Source organism: Oryx dammah, unplaced genomic scaffold, assembly GCF_014754425.2.
Source record: "Oryx dammah isolate SB20612 unplaced genomic scaffold, SCBI_Odam_1.1 HiC_scaffold_15, whole genome shotgun sequence".
NCBI classification, from domain to species: domain Eukaryota; kingdom Metazoa; phylum Chordata; class Mammalia; order Artiodactyla; family Bovidae; genus Oryx; species Oryx dammah.
This window is the reverse complement of record NW_024070199.1, coordinates 43716900-43736430: the sequence shown is the minus strand read 5'-3', so window position 1 is coordinate 43736430 and position 19531 is coordinate 43716900. Positions and strand designations below refer to the sequence as shown.

The following is a 19531-nucleotide window of genomic DNA, read 5'->3' as shown; positions in this document are numbered from 1 at the left end:
TCTGCTTCTGTGGCCTGGGGACAGGACTCCACACTGAGCAGGACTTTACAGGAAGTCCAAGCTTGACCTCTGGACAGTGTGGGCATAGGGGGACGTTTGGGGTGGGTGGCGGTCGAGATGAGACCATGTCCCCCAACCACGAGAGGTCCGTCTGCCCTTCCACTTCTTTGCTTGCCCCCACATTCCTATCCCTGTCCCCTGGGCTGATGCCAGCCCAGCTTTGGTTCCCACAGGCTGAGTGCTCTCGGGTGGTTCCCCAGAAGGCAGGGGACCTTCTTGGAGCCCCTTTCCGGGCAGGGGTGTAGGGAACTGGGGCTGCGTGCGGTTGTGCAGGTTGCTCACTGCACAAAGTTGCTCTGCTGAGTGGTCACTTCCCTGCGGTCCTGAAGGGCTGCATGTACCTGGAGGGGGACATCTTTTCCTAACTGGCACCCAGGTGCCATAAGGGTAACGCAGCCCTGTGGGAACAGCGTGTGTAAAAGTGTTCACGCAAGGAGGGAGTGGTCCTCTTCTGGCCTGACCCCTTGGCCCAGGCTTCCCAGGTTGATAACAGGACCTGCAGAAGGACTGCCCAGAAAATGCTTCTCTGAGTAGATAAGGCCGTGACTCAGCCCCGGCTCGAGGGGCCCTGCTGGAGACCGCCTTGCCAGGGTCTGGATCCGTGGGAATGCCTTGTGGCCTCCCCTCCAGCTTACGGATGGGTTCTCAGCCCGGGACCAAGGCTGCTATTCCTGCTCCCCTAACTTATCGGCAAAGACCCCATAAACTCCCTGCAGGGCCCCACCTGCCTGCTTCCCTGCCTGAGAGTCCATCAGACTCTGGCTCTAAGCCTAAGGCATGGTCTAGCTGGCCCTGCCTCTCTCTGTGATCCTGGGCTGGACACTCAACCTGGCCGGGTCCCCCTTTCTCTACAGAGGCTCTCAGTGCCACCTGCAGAGACAGGGTGTGTGGGTGGATGGTGGGGCTGAGAAAGTGGTCTGTGAACTGCAGGGGAGGGCGTTATTATTAAGCTTCAAGTACCCTGGTGGGGGTGCTTCCCAGGTGGTGCTAGTGGTAAAGAACCCGCCTGCCAGTGCAGGAGACATCAGAGATGTGGGTTCGATCCCTGGGTCAGGAAGACCCCCTGGAGGAGGGCATGGCAACCCACTCCAGTATTGGTGCCTGGAGAATCCCGTGGATGGAGGAGCCTGGTGGGCCACAGTCCATGAAGTCAGAAAGGGTCCAAAGAGTCGGACCCGACTGAAGGGACTGAGCACCTTGGTGGGGGCTTGGGAGGGAAGAGGGGCTCAGAAAATTTTCTTTAACTCACAGGGGCCCAGCTGCTGCCCCACACTCAGAATCAGGGCTGGAGTGAAACTGGGGGAGTGGGCGGGAACAGGAGGGGAGAGAGCACCCCCGGAGGGCAGCCAGTCATGGTGGCTGACTGCGGGGGCGAGGTGAGCCTAGGGTCTGCCATAGGCGGCAAAAGAAAGAAAGTTAGTTGCTCAGTTGTGTCTGACTCTTTGTGACCCCCTGGACTGTAACCCACCAGGCTCCTCTGTCCATGGGATTTTCCAGGCAAGAATACTGGAGTGGGTTGCCATAGGCAGCAAAGCTCGGGCCCAGCTGCCTCTCCTCCTGGCCAACTCAGTTTCCGCCCAGGCAAACTTTAGCTCTGTGTCTGGACTCCTTGTGAGTCCCTCCTCCAGACCAAAGGCTCCTTGAAAGTGGGATGGTCAGCCCCTGGACCCGGGACTGGGCCAGTCACATAGTAAGTGCCGTAAGACTATATACACAGAGACTTCCCTGTGAGCCCAGCGGCTAAGACCCTGCTCTCCCAATGCTGAGGGCCCAGGCTTGATCCCCAGTCAGGAAACTAGATCCTACATGCTGCAACTAGAAATCCCTTGTACTGCAAGTAAGACCTGATGCGGCCAAATAAATAAATATTAAAAGGAGGAAAGTATATATAGATCCTGATGCTGGGAAAAAACTGAAGGCAGGAAGAGAAGGGGACGACAGAGGATGAGATGGTTGGATGGCATCACTGACTCAATGGACATGAGCTTGAGAAAGCTCCGGGAGATGGTGAAGGACAGGGAGGCCTGGCGTGCTACGGTCACGGGGTTGGGTTGCAGAGTCCGACACGACTTAGCAACTGAACAACAATAACAACACAGAGTAAGTGTCTTCCTGCGGCCGTGGACTTGTCACCAGCCCATTTGGAATCAGGGGTCTGAGGGTGCCAACATGTTCCAGCACAGCCATTGAGAAGGGTGGATGGAACACTCCACCATTTAAACCAGACTACAGTCCCTTTCTCCGGGAACTCCGACCATGCCCCCACCCTCCACCCTCTACCCTCAGGGGAGGGCACCCGAGGAGGCAGAGCACTGAGACAGCCTTGCAGGGACATGACCCTGCCTCGGAACCAGCCCCGTTGTCCTGGCAATGGCTCCTGTCCCAGGCACCTCGGGCACCCACGGGGGCAATTAGCAAGTGTGGGAGGGGGTTTCCATGGTGGCAGTCCCCAGGGGGTGCGGCTAGGGTTTCAGGAGGGGGCAAGGGCCGGCGGGGCCTTTCTCCTTTGTCCGGGCACACTAGGCCTTTGTTCTCAGCCGGCTCTCTCTGAGGACGGGACTAGGACCCGGGGTGGGGTGGGGGGGGCAGACTTGGGATAGAGTGCTCCCACTGCTGGGGGGACTCCTGAAATCAGCAAGGGGAGGGAGCAGAAGAGGAGACAGAGTCCCACATGTGGGCCCAGCGTCCACTGGGGGAGCCCTCCTCCCCCAGGCACAGGAGCCTCACCTGGCCCCAAGAGGCTGGGTGCTGCAGCTTGCCATTGGTCCCTGTAGCTGGTAAACACCTTCCAGCACCCAACGGGCAGCCTCCGTGTGCCCTGGGGAGCTGGGGCGGGACTAGGAGGGGCGGGGCCGTAACGGGAGGGGGCAGCTGGTGGAAGGTTGGGGGTAGAGGGCATTGATCTGACCTCATGCAGGCTTCTGTTCAGACTTTATTCCAGGGCCCTCATGAGCCTTTTGGGGTCCCAGTGGCCCAGCTCATGCCCTTTCTTGCACACTCCTCCAGTGCAAGCTTGATGCGTGCAAGGGCCCAGGCGCTGGGGCAGCCCTGTGGGTGGGGGATGGCCTGGGTCCCCCAAACCCCACTCTGCACCCTTCCGTCCTCCTCAGGCCTGAGGCAGTCCACGGGAAAGGAATGAGGCATCCAACCCCAGCTGTAAAGTGCGGTGCCCACTTCGAGGCTGGCATCCACTGTTCAGGCAGTTGGGATCACGGGGACCCTGAGTCCGTGGTACCCTCAGAAGTGGGACCTACCCTCAGAATCGGGTGTCCAGGAAGGAGGTGGAGCTTCTATGGGACCTGGCAGGGCTCTCGATAGGGGGGCCCCTGGACCGGGTCAGCAGCCCGTGGAAAGTCTTGCCTCGGGTCTGGGGCTTGCGCCGGGGTGGCCGGGGCTCCTCTGGGGGCTGTACCACAATGCGGGGCACCTCGGGCCGGGGGCTCCCCTGGGTTCCTGCCAGCTGCTGGGCCTCAAAGATGGCTGGGGCCCCCGGCAGGCGGGCCTGCGGCCTCGGGGGTGGCTCGGATGCTGATGCGGGCAGCTGGGCCAGCTGGGCCTTGATCTCCCGCTGCAAGTCCTGTTCAGACAGGGCCACGCCATGCACCTGCGGGGAGCAGTTGATACTGAGCCTGGGGGAAGGCAGGAAATGATGAGATCCCTGCAGGGCGGGCAGCACACAGCCCCAGGAAGTGGCTGAGGGCTGAGGGGCTGACAGACAAAGAGGCAGACTAAAAGCCACTTGAGGCCTGGGGTTTCCACATTCTCTGCTGCTCAGAGGACAAGAATGGAGCCCCATGCTTACTGTGACTACTCCTCCAGGCCTCAGTTTCCCCAACTATGCAGGGAGCTGCCAGGCCACTGCAGGGGGCGCGCAAGGGGCACCCACCTGGGGCATGAAGACCTCTTCTTGCAACTGGGCAGGGGGGATGGATCGAAGGGCGCCGAGCGTCTCCAGGAGCCCTGGGCAGGCCAGGCGCTGTTCAGTGGTGCCCAGCGCCAGGCGCACCAGGGTCAGCCCCACGCGGAACAGCACCTTCACACCTGCAGGCCGGTGGGGCTCGCTCAGTGCGGGGCCAGCTCTCAGCCTGGGCCCGAACCTGTCCTTGGCCAGACTCCTTCCACCCTCCTGCAGCTCTGCTGCCTGGACTGAGAGCGGGTCGGCCATCTGGGGGCACCAGCCAGTGGGTCCCAGCAGCCACTGATGCTCATGGGCAGCGCAGCCTGCCAGGAGCCAAGGGCTACTGACAGCCTCACTCGGGCCTTCTCATTCTGGGCCTCAGCTCCTTGCCCCATCCAGTGAAGGGCTGGGTGGTGACAAGACAGCCTTTCTAGCTCAGATCTGTGAGCTTCTGATTCTAGAAAGATTCAAGCCAGAACTCCTCACCCCTAAGCTAAGAGCACAGGGCACACGTGTGCATACACATGCAGGCACGCACACGCATGTGACTTTGGCCTGCTCCTGGAGCCTCAGATCCCCTCCCTGGCAGCCTCGGGTCTGCTGAGAAAGGCAGTCGGGGGACCAGTGAGGCCTGGTGACCACTGTGCCATGTAAAGAGACAACAGGACCACTAAGGTCATCACCGTTATCAACGGGCCCTTGCCCTCCAGGGCACCTCCACGGGGCCCTGCCCGCCCCACCCTCAAGGCCCGAGTGCAGGGGAGGACAAGCAGACGGTGACTTGGACGTCCGTGGTTAGAACACTAACCCAGTCTGAAGCCAACTGGGCATACGGCGGGTGCTCAGTAGATGTACTGGTGGATTTCTACCACGTAACCACTGGACAACCCGCATAGAACCGAAAGCAGCTGTGCCACTGATGGGGGTACCAGGCAGGGCCCCAGAGATCCAGAGTCCAGTTCAGCTTTGCCCCGACTGCCCCCTGCTCTTGGCCTGGCACCTCTCCCCATGCCCGCACCCCTCAAGTCATCCGTGGCTGGGACCCTGTGGATAGGGCCCTGGCTGCCTCTCCTTCTCCACCCGGCTCCATGTATCTGCCTCTTCCAAGGAGTGGCCGCCAGCGTATTTAAACAGCCCTCTCCTGCCGTTCCCCTACACTCTGGTATGTCCTTTGTTTTATTTTCTTCATGGAACTTAAGACAATCTATAAATATCTTGTTAATTTGGTACCACCGCCTCCCATCCCCACCCCCACCAGAATGTAGGTCTCACTTACTCAAGTGGCCTTGGCTCCCAGAGCCGCGCCTGGCCTCTGAGGGCTCGTATTGAGGGCCCGGGGGCTCCATCTACCGTGCCCCCACCGTGCCCAGACCCCGAGCTGTGCCACTGCTGTGGTCTCTCCAGCTCCTGCCCCATCAACCTTGGGGAAGCCTCTCTGACTCCAGCCCTCCCCCCACGTAGATGCTGTGCCCTCCCTGTGGTGATCTCACTGATTGTGGCAGGGGCTGCTGTTCCTCCCACTGGTGATACATGGCTAACAGTGGATTACCCTCGGCACACCCCAGCACCCAGGCCCCAGATCAGGGTCGCCGGTGGCGGTGGGGCAGAGCGAAGCTGGCACCTCCACCTTCCGTGCCCACCGGGCACCCCCTCCTGCCCCCGCCCACCTGGTCAGCCCCCCACTCACCCTCGCTAAGAAAAGCGTCCCAGACACGCAGCACCGTGGGGAAGGGCAGGGAGCGGGCGAAGAGGCACAGGAACCACTCGGGCAGGTAGAGCAGGGGCCCGACGCCCACCTTCTGCAGATGCTTGTGCACGCGCGGGAGCAGCCGTCGCAGCAGGGCCGTGAACACCTCAGCGTCCAGCCGCACAGCCTCCTGTGGCCACGCCCATCAGCACCGGCGCTGGCGTCCCAGGCTCCCACCCCCACCCAGCCCTCCCCCTGTGCCCTCGGCCTGTCCCTGCCTCTCACCATGTGGGGCCCGTAGTAGCCGGGGAGGTAAACCTCGCAGATCTGGACCAGGCACCAGAAGGCCTCCTGGGGGTGGGCACAGGCCTTGAGTGCCCACCGCAGAGGGGACCGCAGGGTTGGGGAAGGGAGGCAACAGGGGAGGGCCTAGACAACATCTGGGGTGACTCTGGAGCCAGGAGCCTGGTTTCAGTGCTGGCGGTGGGGTTGGAGCAGGGGGTGGGTCTTACCTAAAAGCTTCCCGTTGCCTAGAAAGAGGCCTACCAAGGGGTGTAGGGGTGGGCAGTCACAGGGCTCAGAGGGCTGAATTTGAGGGTCACAGGGTGGGGCCTCACTGGTCAAGGGCAGCGGAGGTCCCAAAGTTCAAGTCTTGGGTTCTTGGGGTCATTGGGGTCAGGGATCATGGTCACAGGATTCAGAATCAGGGGTCATAAGGTCAAGGTGATAACATCCAGACTTTTAGATCATTGGGCCAAAGGTCAGGAGTCAGGGTTCGATGTTCCTGGAATCAAGGTCATTGGGCTTGACGGTTACTGAGATTGGCAGTCATGAGGCCCTGGCTCACTAGGACAGGTTTGCATGGGACTTGAGGATCCTAGGTCCCAGAGGCCAGGGCTCCAGAGGATGGGGGGGAGGTCACGGTCCCGGGCACAGGATGCCTTGGTCCTTAGGTCACTAGCATTGGGGGTCCAGGGCCTCAGGTAACTGAAGTCAGAGTTCCTGGGGGTGGGCGTCCAGGTCTGGGGCCCCTGCCGCAGGGCTGCGCGCACTCACCTCCGGGGGCAGGTGCATGAGCAGCACGGCGGCCACGGGGCCCTGGGCCTGGCAGTAGCCCTGCTCCGGCCGGTACAGGGTGTAGGCCTTCAGGACCCGCAGGAGCCCCTGCTGCCTGTGCCAGAAGACCCCATCAGGGCCAGGCCTCCAGGCATCCCTCCCGCACCCTCTGGCGGCCCCTGCCCAGGCCTCGGCCTCTCAGGGGCCTTGCTGGGTCCTCTGAGATGCAAACACATAAAGCCAGGGTCGGGGACTCGGCCAAAGCGCCTGGGGGTTTGAGGGCTGGGGGTCCCTGGGCATCCCTGCCCTCGTACCCGTGACCCTGGGGCGACACAAACATCTCATGCAGAGGGAACTGGCGGTGCAGGTCCCTGCCGATGGTTTCCATCCACTGTGGGTCTCCCGGGGCCTCAGCCAGGTTCTGCATGTGGGCAAGCAGGTGGAGGTGAAGGCCCAGAGGGGTGAAGGGCTAGGGGAGGGGGCTGGGACCCCTGCAGTTCCCCTCACCTGGTAAGTGCCGGGGCTGTTCTTCTGACACATGTGAGCCCCGCACAGAAGGGGCCAACACCGGGCCCGCAGGGCCGAGGGGATGCCTTTCCGGCACTGCATCTTTACCTGCGGGTGAGGCCAGGGCACCCCGTTAGGCCAGCTGTGCCAGATACCGCTGCCGCTCACAGCAGGCCTCAGGCACAATCTGCCATCAGGCAAGAGTCTCGGCGAGGAGCAGGGAGTGAAGCCAGGAGGTGCTGGGACACAGGAGGCTGAATTTTGCCAGGCAAAGGGGGGCGAGCCAAGGGGGCCCATGTGGGGCCACTCTCCCCTCACCTTCTTGTACCGCCGAGACATGGTTTTCTCCCAGTGTGAAGTCATCTCCACCCACTTCATCTCCCGCTGGCGGATGAGGTCTGCAGCAGGGTGACCCGGCCTGGGGACACACGGCACAGATGTCCAGACACAGGATGGCCACATCCGCGACCTTTCCCGCCACCTGGGTGAGCCTAACCCTTGGCCCTGGAGATCTCTGGGAATCTCTGGGGTGGGGAGTGACCTGTCACCCAGGAGTTGCCAGTGGTTGTCATGGGGACAGGAAAGGATGTGGCTCCGACGTGGGCGGAAGCAGGAGATACTGAAGAGGGTGTGTAGGTGTGTGTTGGGGGAGGGGCTGGTAGACTGTCCTCCAGGATGGGGACACAGACAACTCTTCGGGGAAGTTGAGTAGACAGAGCCCAAGAGCTAGAAACCAGGAGTCTTCTCTGAGCCTGATTCTGCCTCTGATGGTGGTGTGACCTCCCTATCTATCTCCGAACTCGTCTTCCTATCAGCACCTGGGGAAGGTGGGGACTGGTAGGGGAAGAAGTGTGGGTTCTATGATCTCGGGATTCCTGGGCCAGATTGAAAGGAGAAGCAGGTTCAGCCCCTCTGGGAACCCTCAGAGACTGGGAGGAAGAGACCCACAGGGACCCACTCCCCACAGCCCTGCTAACCTTAAGATTCCATCTAGAACCCGAGAACAGGGGATGCTAGCTGAGTCCCCAGACTCTTCCAGGACCCTCGAGGTTGGGCCTCACTCTAGAATTCAGCTCTCAGCCTCCACCATTAGGCCCAGCACCCCGTAGCCCCCTCATCCCTTCTCCACTTACCCTGGCTCTGCTGCGCTGCCCCCAATGAAGCCGTAGCGGTCAGCCTGGCGATACGGGCCGGGCCCGCTCAGCTCTGAGTCGGACCCCAAGGAGCTGGAGTCATCCTGCAGCTCACTGGGCTGCGCCAGGTCCTCGCCCAGGGCCTGGGCCATGGCGCCACCGACCCCCGGTGCGGCAGGCTGCAAGATGTGGGCACAGCCAGTGTGAGCGGGGGCTCCTGGCCAGCCAGGGCCGGGGTGCCTCTGCAGCCAGGCCTCAGCCCCAGGACCTGCCCGCCTGGTCAAAGAGGACAGGTTGCAGGGCATCGCACCACACCCGTCTGGTCCCCTCTCCTCTTGTGGGGTGGGGGTGGGGCACAGGCCCAGAGGGGCAGAAAGGCCAGGCCCCCTACTGGAGACCCAGGCCCAGCCCCTGTCCCCAGGGGCCCAGCTTACCTCCCTGCTGCACCTCACCTCCTCCTCTCACTTCCTCCTCAGCCACAGTTTCAGCAACCCGCTGAGGGCCCCTCCCAAGTATGTGGGGGGGAGGGGGGGTTAGCCCTTCCTCTCCAGGGCTCTTCCGGCCTGCCCCGGTGGCCCTGGGTCATGGGCTCCTCCCACCACCCCGGTGGGCTAGGTGGGTGCGGGCCTGGGTTCTTGTGCTGGGTGTGATGCGGCCAGGGCCTGCCAGAGGTAGAGAGGCCACGCTGCCTCCAGATGTGAGGTCACTGGCAAATAAAATACTCAATTCAGGGTTCCACTGAGTATTACACTTTATTTAACGTTACTTCTTTTGTTAATGCTTTTGACAAGTCAAATAGTAAGTCATTAACTCTGCTACTCAAAACGCAAGGACGAGACATTAAAAAATAGTAATAATAATGTAGCATGCACCACAGGCAATGGGGACCAAAATGAGCTCGGAGTTCAGCGACAGGTGTCTGGGTCTGGTCAGCCGCCCACAGGCCACAGGGACCCTAGAGGTAAGAGTTCCTCTGTCAGTCTGAAGCCAACCCTTGCTATCTTTGAACCTGTTTCCTTTCCTGCACTTCGTGGACTTAATCTGCACTCTCTGGGGAGACCCAATGAGATATCAATGAGGTCACACCACCTTCCAGCTCGGGACAGAAGTGGGAAGGACTACTGGGCCCTTGAAAGAGAAAAACAACTTCACACTACTTCCGGCCGCACATCCTCGGTGCAAGGGTGGGTAAACTCCTCAAGGGCGGAACTAGAGTCGACCTCGCCCCATGAAGCCCCGCCCCCAGCGTAGGCTCCGCCCCCGCAACAGGTCAGCCCGAGCCCCGCCCCCTGACAGAGGCCCCGCCTCCCGAGCCGCCGCGGGCCCCGGGCCTGGCGTCCAGTGGAGGCGCTAGAGCGCCGGGGCTGCGGGCGACCGGGCGGGCCGGGGCGGGGCCGGCGGCCGAGGAGGCGGGGCGGCGGGCCGGGGCGGGCCCGGGCGGGCGGAAGGAGCACCAGGCCGGAAGGAGGCCGCGGGAGGGCGGGAGGGAGGATAGGGCCCGGAGGTGCTGGGCCAGAGCGGCGGCGCCGCCATGTCCGACAGCGAGAAGCTCAACCTGGACTCTATAATCGGACGCCTGCTGGAAGGTTGGCCGGGGAGGCGAGGGGGGTGGGCGCCCGCCGCGCCCTGGTCCCCTGCCCGGCCCGGAAGTGGCGCGCGGGTGGACCTGCCCCTCCCAGGGCCAGCTTTGACTGGGCGCGGACGGGCCGCGAGGTCCCGTGGCCACATCGTCCCCCCACCCCACCCCAGTCGTGGCGCGCTGGGAGGTCTGGGGTTGCTCCCCTTGCCAGAGCAGGACCGAGGTTGGGGCGGGGTGGGGGGCGGGCGCGCAAGGATTGGCCTGGGCTCTTGGCTGAGGGAGAAACGCGAGAAGCCTAGTCCCCCAGGAAGGGGTCCTGTGCTGAGGTTTTGGATGGCCTCTGCGCACAGCAGTCCCCTCGCGAGCGCCTTGAGGGCAGTTGGGGGTCCCAGGAGGCTCAGCAGCAACAGCTGCCCCTGGGCAAGGCGGGGCCGGGAGGCCCAGGAGCCCCTACCCAGAAGTGCTTTTGGGGCCACCAGTGACATTCACCCTCTTCTTGCCTGAGGAACCAGGGTCCTGACGCCTCTTTCCGCCCCCAGTGCAGGGCTCCAGGCCTGGAAAGAATGTACAGCTGACGGAGAACGAGATCCGTGGTCTTTGCCTCAAATCCCGGGAGATTTTCCTGAGCCAGCCCATTCTTCTGGAGCTGGAGGCACCCCTCAAGATCTGCGGTGAGCCCCCAGCCCAGGTGCCCGTGGCCTCCTGAAAGCGGCCTTGCCCCCCACCCCTCCCAAGTTCCTCCTCCCTTGGGCCCAACCCTGACCCTGGGTTCACGTTTAGGCTGGCCCTAGTGCTGACCTGGTTCCCTGCACAGGTGACATTCATGGCCAGTACTATGATCTTCTGCGGCTGTTTGAGTACGGCGGCTTCCCTCCAGAGAGTAACTACCTGTTCCTGGGGGACTACGTGGACAGGGGCAAGCAGTCTTTGGAGACCATCTGCCTGCTGCTGGCCTATAAGATCAAGTACCCAGAGAACTTCTTCCTGCTCCGTGGAAACCACGAGTGTGCCAGCATCAACCGCATCTACGGCTTCTATGACGAGTGTGAGTGGGCAGAGCATCTGGGCTGCCCTGGTCCTAAAGGCCTCTCCTTGCCATTCAGTGTGACCCTCGTGTTGACCTGGTGGCTGGGGTGTCAGCGTCTGACAAACACCTGCTAAGCTGAGCACCGTGAAGGTAGCACCAGCCCATGCCACCCTCCCCTGCCCTCCTAGAGCAGATCCTGGCACTCAGGAGGGATCTGGCCAGTGGCTGCTGACTGAAGGGCTGCCAGGATTCTAAGGCAGGGCCTCACCTGCCGACACTCCCCTCCAGCGCATCCGATACTTAAGCACTTAGGATGCCTGTTGGGACTGGACTCTGTTAGAAGCCAAGATGAACCAGACCCTGTCTCGACCTAGCCCTGCTCTTGTGCTGGGGGTGGATGCCAACCTTGAGGTCGTGCCAGAAGTGGAACTCTGGGGTTCCTGTGGACTCTGCTGCTTTAGAATTCTGTCTGGGAGGCAGTGGAGTAGTAGGGGTAGGGGGTGGGGGTTCGGTTTCCTTTTTTGCCTTCTGTTCTCTCCTCCTAGCTGTGTCTGAACAACACACAATGTGTCCTGGAAGGCCTGGAGACCTGGGCTGAGGGTGGAGCAGAGAGGCCCTCTGGTGAGCTGTCTCCTTCCCCCTGAGCAGGCAAGAGACGCTACAACATCAAACTGTGGAAGACCTTCACTGATTGCTTCAACTGCCTGCCCATCGCTGCCATCGTGGACGAGAAGATCTTCTGCTGCCATGGAGGTGAGCACAGCTCTGGGCGTGTGAAAGCTTGAGCAGGATGAGCCTCCCGGGGTGAGCACCCCTGGGGACCTTGGGACAGAAGCGTCAGCTGGAAGATGTGTTCCCAGTCGCCAGGAACAGCTCTCCCTGGAGTCCTGGTACGGGCAGTACTTCTGCCACGAAGTCCCCCACACTGCAGCATTTGGCTACACCCACTGTTGTCACAGTCTCACTTTCTGGCATGGAGTTTGCTTGTCCCCTTTCTCCAGGGCTTCCCTAGTGGCTCAGATGGTAAGGAATCTGCCTGCAATGCGGGAGACCCAGGTTTGACCCCTGGGTTGGGACGATCCCCTGAAGAAAGGAATGGCTACCCGCTCCAGGTTACTTGCCTGGACAGTCCATGGGGTTGCAAAGAGTCGGACACGACTGAGCGATAACACTTTCTCCAGGGAGCTCGGTGCTCCTTGAAGGGACGGGGACTTGGAAGAGGCAGAAGGTGATGAGTTCTGCCTTTGTAGGCTCCCAGGAATCTTGGAGAGGTGGGGGGCAGAGGCTGATTGGCAAAGGCTGCCTGGAGGAGGTGACCTGCCCCCTGTGCCCTCCAGGCCTGTCCCCAGACCTACAGTCCATGGAGCAGATCCGGCGCATCATGCGGCCCACAGATGTGCCTGACCAGGGCCTGCTCTGTGACCTGCTGTGGTCTGACCCTGACAAGGATGTGCAGGGCTGGGGTGAGAATGACCGCGGCGTCTCCTTTACCTTTGGAGCTGAGGTGGTGGCCAAGTTCCTGCACAAGCATGACCTGGACCTCATCTGCCGGGCACACCAGGTGGGCTGGCAGCCCCCATCTGGGTGAGAGCAGGGCTGACAGCCAGCTCCTGCTGAACTAACCGCCTCCACCCTCGTCCAGGTAGTAGAAGACGGCTACGAGTTCTTTGCCAAGCGGCAGCTGGTAACACTCTTCTCAGCCCCCAACTACTGCGGCGAGTTTGACAATGCAGGTGCCATGATGAGCGTGGACGAGACGCTCATGTGCTCCTTCCAGGTGGGGGTCGGGCCGGGGGCAGGCAGGCCCAGGGGCTTATGGCTTGACCCCCTGAGCCTGACCAGTTTTTCTCTTCTAGATTCTCAAGCCCGCCGACAAGAACAAGGGGAAATATGGGCAGTTCAGTGGCCTGAACCCTGGAGGCCGGCCAATCACCCCACCCCGCAACTCCGCCAAAGCCAAGAAATAGCCTCCGTGTGCCCGCCCTCTGCCCCAGATGGTGGATTGTACAGAAATCACGTGGCTGCAGGGGGCTCATGCTGGACCCCCAGGCCCACCCATCACGGGAACACGGAAGCTTGGTGTATTTTTCTTTTTTTTTTTATGAATCAATAGCAGCATCCAGTCCCCCAGGGCTCTTCCCGCTTGTACCTACAGCGGCTGCAGGCAGGATCCTGGGGCTAAGGCTGCAGCTCAGGGCAAAGCAGGGCCAGATTGGGGATCTCCAGCCTTGCTTGGCCTCAGGGCTGGCAGCCGGATCCTGGGGCAACCCATCTGGTCTCTTGAATAAAGGTCAAAGCTGGATTCTTGCCATAGCCTGTCTCCCTTGTCCCAAACACTGGGCCTGGCAACCCTTCCACCCAGAGCCACTTGGGAGGCTTGCTGGGCTTCGGGCCCCAGCCACATGCCCAGGTCCGCAGGGGCTCTTGGAATTTCCAAGCCAGGGCCAGAGAGTTCAGGGAAAGCAAGCAAAACTGTGTGTGCCAGTCACAGGGAATCCCAGTGGTGCGCTCAGGATTTGAGTGAGGGACAGGTCATGATTGGCAGAAGGTGGATCAGCAGGGGCAGAAGCCCCACAATGATTTCTTTCTTTCTTAGGGAGGTGGGCTTAAGAAGGCAGTCCTCCAGTTCTGGCCACAGAACTGGATTAAGAGGTGAGGGAACTCCCTGCAGAGGGCAGCTCAGCACCGAGACTGGGAACAGACATGATAGATTGAGGGTTGAATGAATGATTTGGGGGTTGAAGGGAAACAAGACCCAGGCCAGTCAAGGCCCTGGGGGAGGTGGCAGGACCAGTCAGCTAAGCTCCAGCAGGGCGCACCTCTACCACCCACCAAGGAGGAGAGCAGACCTGCCCTGGCTGGCCTTGGGAGAGGGGTGGGGCGGGGCTTCATCGGGCCCAGTCTGGGCTTAGCCTTCACCCTCACTGTCTTCAGCCAGCACAGGGCTGGGGCCCTGGGGAGAGTGTGCAGGGGCCAGGATGGAGCCAAAGAACAGCGAGCGGAACTGGCGAGAGAACAGAGGAAGCCTGGTGAGTTTGGAGGCTGCTCCCTCCCTCCGCCTCTCATCCCAGCCTCTGCCTCCATGCTTAGTCGCTTGTGGTGTCTGACTTTGCAACCCCATGGACTGTAGCCCACCAGGCTTCTCTTTGTCCGTGGGGATTCTCCAGGCCAGAATCCTGGAGTGGGTTGCCATGCCCTCCTCCAGGGGATCTTCCCCACCCAGGGAGTGAACCCAGGTCTCCCGCATGGCTGGCGGAGGACCCTCTGCCTCTCGCCCCTACCTTCTTAGGTGGGGGAGTCCCAGGCACTGTGCTGGGCTCTGTGTCATCATCTTCCTCCTCTGAGTGGGGGCTGGAGCTACAGGGGCGCTGGAGGCCAGGTGAAAGGGAGATGGAGGGCAGTGCCCGAGAGCCCTCACTGCCCATGGTGGTTTCCATGGCGATCATGTAAGAGTCCATGTCATCGACAGCAAAGTCATCCAGGTCTCCGTGGGGCGTGCTACAGGCAGAGACGGTATCAGCGGCGGGGACACAGTTAGGGCCCCCACCTGGAGGGCTCGGCCAGGGCCTGCAGGAGCCTAGTAACCACTAGTGACCTCTTGGTTTTATTACTTCCTGATTTGGTGGGGGGGGAAAGGATGGGGGGCTGTGTTTTAAGTGGCCCCTTCCCGGAGGGGGTCGACCCGAGAATCCTTTCATCAGAGTTCAGGTAGAGGCCTGAGGGAGGCATCCTGGGGACTGCTTCAGCTCGGCTGGGGGAGGGGAGCGGCAAGTCCAGTGAGCTGGGCCACCTGGGGCCCAAGCCCCCACATTCCCAGGGGACAGGAAATGGAGAGCGCTGGGGCCCAGTGACATGCTGGGCAGAGGGCCAGGCCAAACTTCCTTCACTTAAACTACGCTGGGCCCATCCTCCCCAACCCACCTGCCCTTTCAGCCACCTGCTTTCCCCATCCCAGGCAGCCCCCTGCCTCCCGGCAGCCCTTTTCCCTCCTTGGCTTGGGAGGAGGCCTCAGCCAGAGAAGGAAGCCAGCCCGACCCTGGGGACACTTCCCTGGGTGGGGGGATCTCTGAGTACAGCTGACTGGTTAGGCTGAGCCTGCAGGGCTGGAAGCTGTGAGCACTGTAGGGGCGGGGGCTCAACAGGAAGTGGAGATGGGAGGAGCACACGGTGGGGGCTGCAGACTCCAGAAGCGGCAGGCTGCAGCCTGGGTGCACAGGGCGAGAAGGGGGGGGGGGGGGGCGGAGCTCTCACCTGCGAGCCTGAAGCTGCGGCTCTGGCCGCTGGAGCTCCTCTTGGGCGTGCGGGGTCTGGGGGTGTGAGTCCAGCTCTGAGAGTGTGGCCAGGACAAAGTGGCTGTCCAGCAGAGAGTCCTCGATGGCAAAGATGGCTGGCCTGGGCAGGTGACAGGTCCAGGCGTGGTCAAGGCCCTTTGGCTTTTGGCACCCCAGAGCCCTCCCCTCCCTATCCCAAGGCTGGACCTTACCTGCCCGGGGCATCGAAGTGAATGCTTAGGGACAAGTTGGCTGACTCTGCGAAGCTCAGGAGCCCCTGGGAAGGGAGAAGCAGAGCATGGAGGCTGGGCAGGGAGGAGAGGTGGACGGGGTGGTGAGCGCACGGCAGGAACCTCACCCGGAATTCCTTGAGGCAGAAAGTGATGGCCACCCCTTCCTGGGCCTGCAGCTGCTGGAAATCCTCCTCTCCGATGCTCATCTCCGTCACCATGGCTTTGATGGCGCTGTCTTGGGGGGCAGCGACAGGAGGAAGCTGGGCTCTGCCCCCACCAGCCTGTCTCTGCTCTCTGCGCCCCCCCACCCAGTCTCTGCTCTCTGCCCCAAGCCCCATCGGGCCCCTCACCTGCCTCCTCCTCTTGGTAGCTACGCAGGATGACCCTGCGGCCACGGCCGATGCCCAGCGTCACTTCAGCCAGCGCAGGGGGGAAAGGCACGACAGCCTCCACCAGGACCCTGTGAGGGGCTCAGTGTCACACCCGGAGCCCGGTCCCGCCCAGTGGCTTGCTCTCAGAGAACCGGAGGCGGGACAGCAAGGCACACCAACGTCCAAAGAGAACCAGGCCAGGCCTAGCATGGCCCCAGGGTGGAGCACAGGGGCAGCAGGACACGGTCCCTGCCTCACCCAAGGTTCCCAGGATGTTGTAGGAGAGCAGTCCTCTTGCAAGAGATGGAGGCAGACAAGAACAGGCCCACAGAAGGCAGCAGGAAGTTCAGGCGGTGTGTGCTGAACCGAACCAGGCAGGTGGCACCTGCCCATCCAGGATTGGGAGACCAGACACACCCTGTCCGCATGAACATCGCCTTACAAAGAGTCCTCAGGTCCCCGTCTAGTAGAGATAGGCTAGTAAATAGTTTCAGGTGAAATAATACCTGGAATTTGCTTCAAGACAACTGGGACAGAAGATGAAACAATCACTCGTTTTAAAAGAAAGAAAAATTCTCAAAACCCAGACCACGGATTGATTCTTTCTCTACCCAAAGGGATCCTGGGTAGTGCTATTTCAACAAAACTCAGAAAAACAAAGTCAGGGCTCAAAGGGACCTTCAAGTTACCAGGTCCTGTGGCTACCAAAAGCAAAGAAACTTGAGACCTTGGGTTACTTGAGTGCAAGGCACACCCTGCACGTGGGCAGGTGGGAGGGGACCCAAGTCTCTCTGGTCTTCTGTAGGGACCTTGGCGTCTGCTGGGTTCCCCATCTCGCAGGCCCCCCACGGCCCCTGTGACTGCCCAGAATGGCTCCTCTTCTATAGCTGATTATTTGGGCAGCCCTCCAGGACCGTGACCTCCCTGTCCAACCGTGGCCTGAGAACCCCTCAGGGCTAGAACCCAGCCAGGTAGGAAGAGAGGCTGCCCTTGAATGGGACTCATCCTAGAAGGATGACCGGGTCAGAGAAAGGTTACAAGTCCCGGAGCCACAAAAATTAACGGACCTTCAAAGGCCAGAGGAGACGTGAGGGCAAGCCGGAGACCTGTTCTTTGAAAGAGGAGTCAGAGTGGGGCTGAGTGGTCAGAAAGCCAAGTCAGACTCTGAGGTGGAGAATACAGACTCAGGAGACAGAAAGGAACATGGGACAAGGGAGCATCTGCCCCCTCCTCACTCCAGCCTCTGCCCTTAAAGGGCCAGGCAAGGCCCTGAAAGCAAACCGGGTTGGATGAACGCTTTGAGGTTCACAGATACCCTGCAGGAAAAACGGAGGAGGTGCCTCCTTAAACTGACTCCTGAGGCTGGAAGAAGGAAGAGAAAAGCCTAGGGCTCAGCGTGCAACCAGGGGCGTGCTCACCTGGCTGGGGCACGGAGCACATGGGGACACAAGGCTGGGTCGAAGACGGCCTGCAGGGACTCGCAGTCCTGGAAGGACAGGTTGTGAGTCTTCCTCACCCCTGGATGGGCAGACAGGGTCTCAGTGGGCTCGCCAACCTCTAATCCCACACCGCAAGGACCCCTGGATCAGCCAGCTGCTCACTCACCATATTTGCAGTGCAGCTGAACTACCAGGCGGCTGCTCCTGTCATTCAGGGAAATGCAGCATTTCTCCACAGTCTTTTCCAGCATTGCCAGCGAGCGGAAGACAGACAGGAAGGACTAGGCGAGGGAAACACATCTGCTCAGCACTGCGCCTCCGCCAACCAGCTCTCATGTCCAGTCCTCTTGGGCTCTGGCCCATCATGGGCTCAGCACTGTCACACCAGGAAAGGACCCCTCACACATGCAGATATCTGCACCCTTCCAGGCCTTCATTCGTGCTCTTACCCTGGTCTGGAATGCCTTCAAAACACCTGCGTATCTTTCAAGGACCAACCTGAGAGTCATTTACTCCCTGCAGTTTCCTGACAGATTCAGCTACCCTCTCCATCTGGCCCGTTACCCCCATGGATGTCTCTACTCGGCCAGGCTCTGTGTTTTGCACCGGATTGCTCCAGTATACATCTCTCCTCCTGCAGACACCTGCTCTGTGCCCCAGAGCAAACTGCACTGCCAGGAGGGATTCCTGGGGGGAGTGCCCTGCCACTGCTGAGGGATCCTCCTCACCTTCATCAGGATCTTACAGCGCAGCTGGTCCTGCCCAGGGGTGGCAGCCTGGTACTGCTGGAAGAAGAGGGGGGCAAAGAGGAAGCAGGCGTAGGCTGAGCGGGAGGAGTTCACGGTCCGGAGGGAGAGCTGGGGCCAGGAAAAGTGGGGAGAAAGATGTGGTCACCAGCAGTGCTGGGCCCAGCCCTCAAGCCAGCTTTTGCCCAGGCACTTGCCCCAAAGGCTTCTGTTCCACCATCACCTGCAGAAGCCCGCCCTTTCCTTTCAGTCATCAGGGGTGTCCTCCATGAAGCCTTCCTGGAGTCCCGAGTGGGCCTCAGCGCCGCCGTTTCCACAGCAAGGGCGCGACCCAGCCTTCAGCACCCACGCCTTTTACCTAATCACCCCCATCCACCACCGGGCACTTTAGGGAGGGCAAGGGCTCTCGATTCAGACACCGGTCTGGGAAGATGACAGGGCCCAAAGGGACACCCCAGCAACACCGGAGGCCCCTGTTAAACTCAGCAAACGTGCCCACCGGACACCCTGCCTGATGGGGCGAGACTCGAGCCCCGATCAGGGCTCCCTGTTGGGACTTTCACGCCACTCCCCCATACCCGGTCTCCTCACCCCGTCTTCCAGGGGCTCCAGGTAGAGTTCGTCCCCGATGCGGGACAGGGAGTGGACGGCCTTGCCGAGCACTGCGAGGAGGAGGAGAGAGACAGCGGTTTGCGGGCGCCTCGGGCCATCCCACGTGGTTCCAGCCCCCGGCCGGCCCCGACTCACCCTTCACGTTGCTGCCAGTGACAAGACACTTCATGCTGCCCCCAGTGACCGGGATGGGGCGGGCGGGGGGCTCCAGGCCGGACCCCAGCTCAACGATCCCCTCCGGGTCTCTCCCGCGGCTCCCGGCGGTTGGGGTTCCCTTCCCGCGCACCGCCCCCGGAAGCCCCGCCCCCGCCCCCTGATTGGGCCGTAGGCCGGCAGCTCCGTCACGTGAGAAAGACGCTCGCCGACTGCGCCGTCACGTGACGGAGGCTGCGCCCGGGGCGGGCCCTGTCACGTGACCCGGGAGCGCCCGGTTCCTCTGTGCGGTCCAGGCCCAGTCTCGGCCCTCGAGCGCCTCTGGGAAGTACGACGGGCAGCCGGCCCCACCGCGGCTGCTCACCCGAACGCGAGACGCCCAGAGGGTGTCGGGGAGCGAACAGTGGGCTCGGAATCCGGAGTTGTGCGGGCGGGCCCGGCCCGGGTCACTAGTACGGATTTCCTGGACGTCTGTCGGGCGCTGGCGGGGTGCGTACGGGGTCGATGCAAGACCGTCTCACCCCGTCCGGGCGGGCAAGGGACGCGGACAGAAGCAGTAACTGTCAGCTCTGAAAAGATAGTAACGCACCTTGCTACAGGATCCCGGGGTGGGAAGTGGCTGCTCGCCGTGGCTTCGACGATCCTTCTTTGATCCCAAAGAACAGAAGCTTCCCCGGACGAAAAGGGGTAGAAGGATTTGGCCAGCAGGAGAAGGCGAGAGTCAAGAATCAGCAGCACGTGGGGCTTTTCCCTCCGTTG

The 19531-nt window shown here is 61.5% G+C and overlaps 3 protein-coding genes across 5 annotated transcripts; 1 reads left to right on the top strand and 2 right to left on the bottom strand.

Annotated features, from left to right (window-relative positions):
• Positions 1 to 2974: 2974 nt before the first annotated feature.
• On the bottom strand, positions 2975 to 8798 carry TBC1D10C (TBC1 domain family member 10C). Of its 2 annotated transcripts, XM_040256441.1 has the most exons (10): positions 8776 to 8798; positions 8342 to 8520; positions 7527 to 7626; positions 7209 to 7316; positions 7016 to 7122; positions 6702 to 6816; positions 5931 to 5996; positions 5646 to 5835; positions 3947 to 4101; positions 2975 to 3664 (listed from the first exon to the last, which is right to left on the bottom strand). In XM_040256441.1, the coding sequence occupies exons 2-10, from the start codon at positions 8491 to 8493 to the stop codon at positions 3317 to 3319; spliced, it is 1341 nt and encodes a 446-aa protein (XP_040112375.1). In that variant the 5' UTR covers positions 8494 to 8520; positions 8776 to 8798; the 3' UTR covers positions 2975 to 3316. The 2 variants fall into 2 exon arrangements, with proteins under 2 accessions (XP_040112375.1, XP_040112374.1); XM_040256440.1 differs by lacking the exon at positions 8776 to 8798 and having other exon boundaries at positions 8342 to 8764.
• Positions 8799 to 9719: 921 nt separating this feature from the next.
• On the top strand, positions 9720 to 13258 carry PPP1CA (protein phosphatase 1 catalytic subunit alpha). The gene is made up of 7 exons (XM_040256439.1): positions 9720 to 9927; positions 10460 to 10591; positions 10735 to 10965; positions 11596 to 11700; positions 12285 to 12508; positions 12590 to 12724; positions 12804 to 13258. Exons 1-7 carry the CDS (start codon positions 9873 to 9875, stop codon positions 12912 to 12914), a joined length of 993 nt encoding a protein of 330 aa, XP_040112373.1. The 5' UTR covers positions 9720 to 9872; the 3' UTR covers positions 12915 to 13258.
• On the bottom strand, positions 13038 to 18914 carry RAD9A (RAD9 checkpoint clamp component A). 2 transcript variants are annotated; one of them, XM_040256437.1, is made up of 11 exons: positions 18755 to 18914; positions 18599 to 18669; positions 17990 to 18118; positions 17428 to 17542; positions 17241 to 17340; positions 15802 to 15911; positions 15577 to 15686; positions 15431 to 15495; positions 15199 to 15339; positions 14229 to 14445; positions 13038 to 13951 (listed from the first exon to the last, which is right to left on the bottom strand). In XM_040256437.1, exons 1-11 carry the CDS (start codon positions 18786 to 18788, stop codon positions 13856 to 13858), a joined length of 1188 nt encoding a protein of 395 aa, XP_040112371.1. In that variant the 5' UTR covers positions 18789 to 18914; the 3' UTR covers positions 13038 to 13855. The 2 variants fall into 2 exon arrangements, with proteins under 2 accessions (XP_040112371.1, XP_040112370.1); XM_040256436.1 differs by having other exon boundaries at positions 13039 to 13951; positions 15431 to 15686.
• Between the last annotated feature and the right edge of the window lie 617 nt (positions 18915 to 19531).

Excerpts from the sequence above, each read along its gene's own strand:
- TBC1D10C (XM_040256440.1), bottom strand. The coding sequence starts at position 8,646 with ATGCCCTGCAACCTGTCCTCTTTGACCAGGCGGGCAGGTCCTGGGGCT. Across the intron at positions 5,997-6,701 it reads TCATGCACCTGCCCCCGGAG|GAGGCCTTCTGGTGCCTGGT; the intron begins GTGAGTGCGCGC and ends GCCCACCCCCAG. Across the intron at positions 5,836-5,930 it reads GCTACTACGGGCCCCACATG|GAGGCTGTGCGGCTGGACGC; the intron begins GTGAGAGGCAGG and ends GCGTGGCCACAG.
- PPP1CA (XM_040256439.1), top strand. The coding sequence starts at position 9,873 with ATGTCCGACAGCGAGAAGCTCAACCTGGACTCTATAATCGGACGCCTG. Across the intron at positions 9,928-10,459 it reads AATCGGACGCCTGCTGGAAG|TGCAGGGCTCCAGGCCTGGA; the intron begins GTTGGCCGGGGA and ends TTCCGCCCCCAG. Across the intron at positions 10,966-11,595 it reads CTACGGCTTCTATGACGAGT|GCAAGAGACGCTACAACATC; the intron begins GTGAGTGGGCAG and ends CCCCCTGAGCAG.
- RAD9A (XM_040256436.1), bottom strand. The coding sequence starts at position 18,788 with ATGAAGTGTCTTGTCACTGGCAGCAACGTGAAGG. Across the intron at positions 17,543-17,989 it reads GCTGTAAGATCCTGATGAAG|TCCTTCCTGTCTGTCTTCCG; the intron begins GTGAGGAGGATC and ends TCCCTCGCCTAG. Across the intron at positions 14,446-15,198 it reads CCGCAGCTTCAGGCTCGCAG|CACGCCCCACGGAGACCTGG; the intron begins GTGAGAGCTCCG and ends CTCTGCCTGTAG.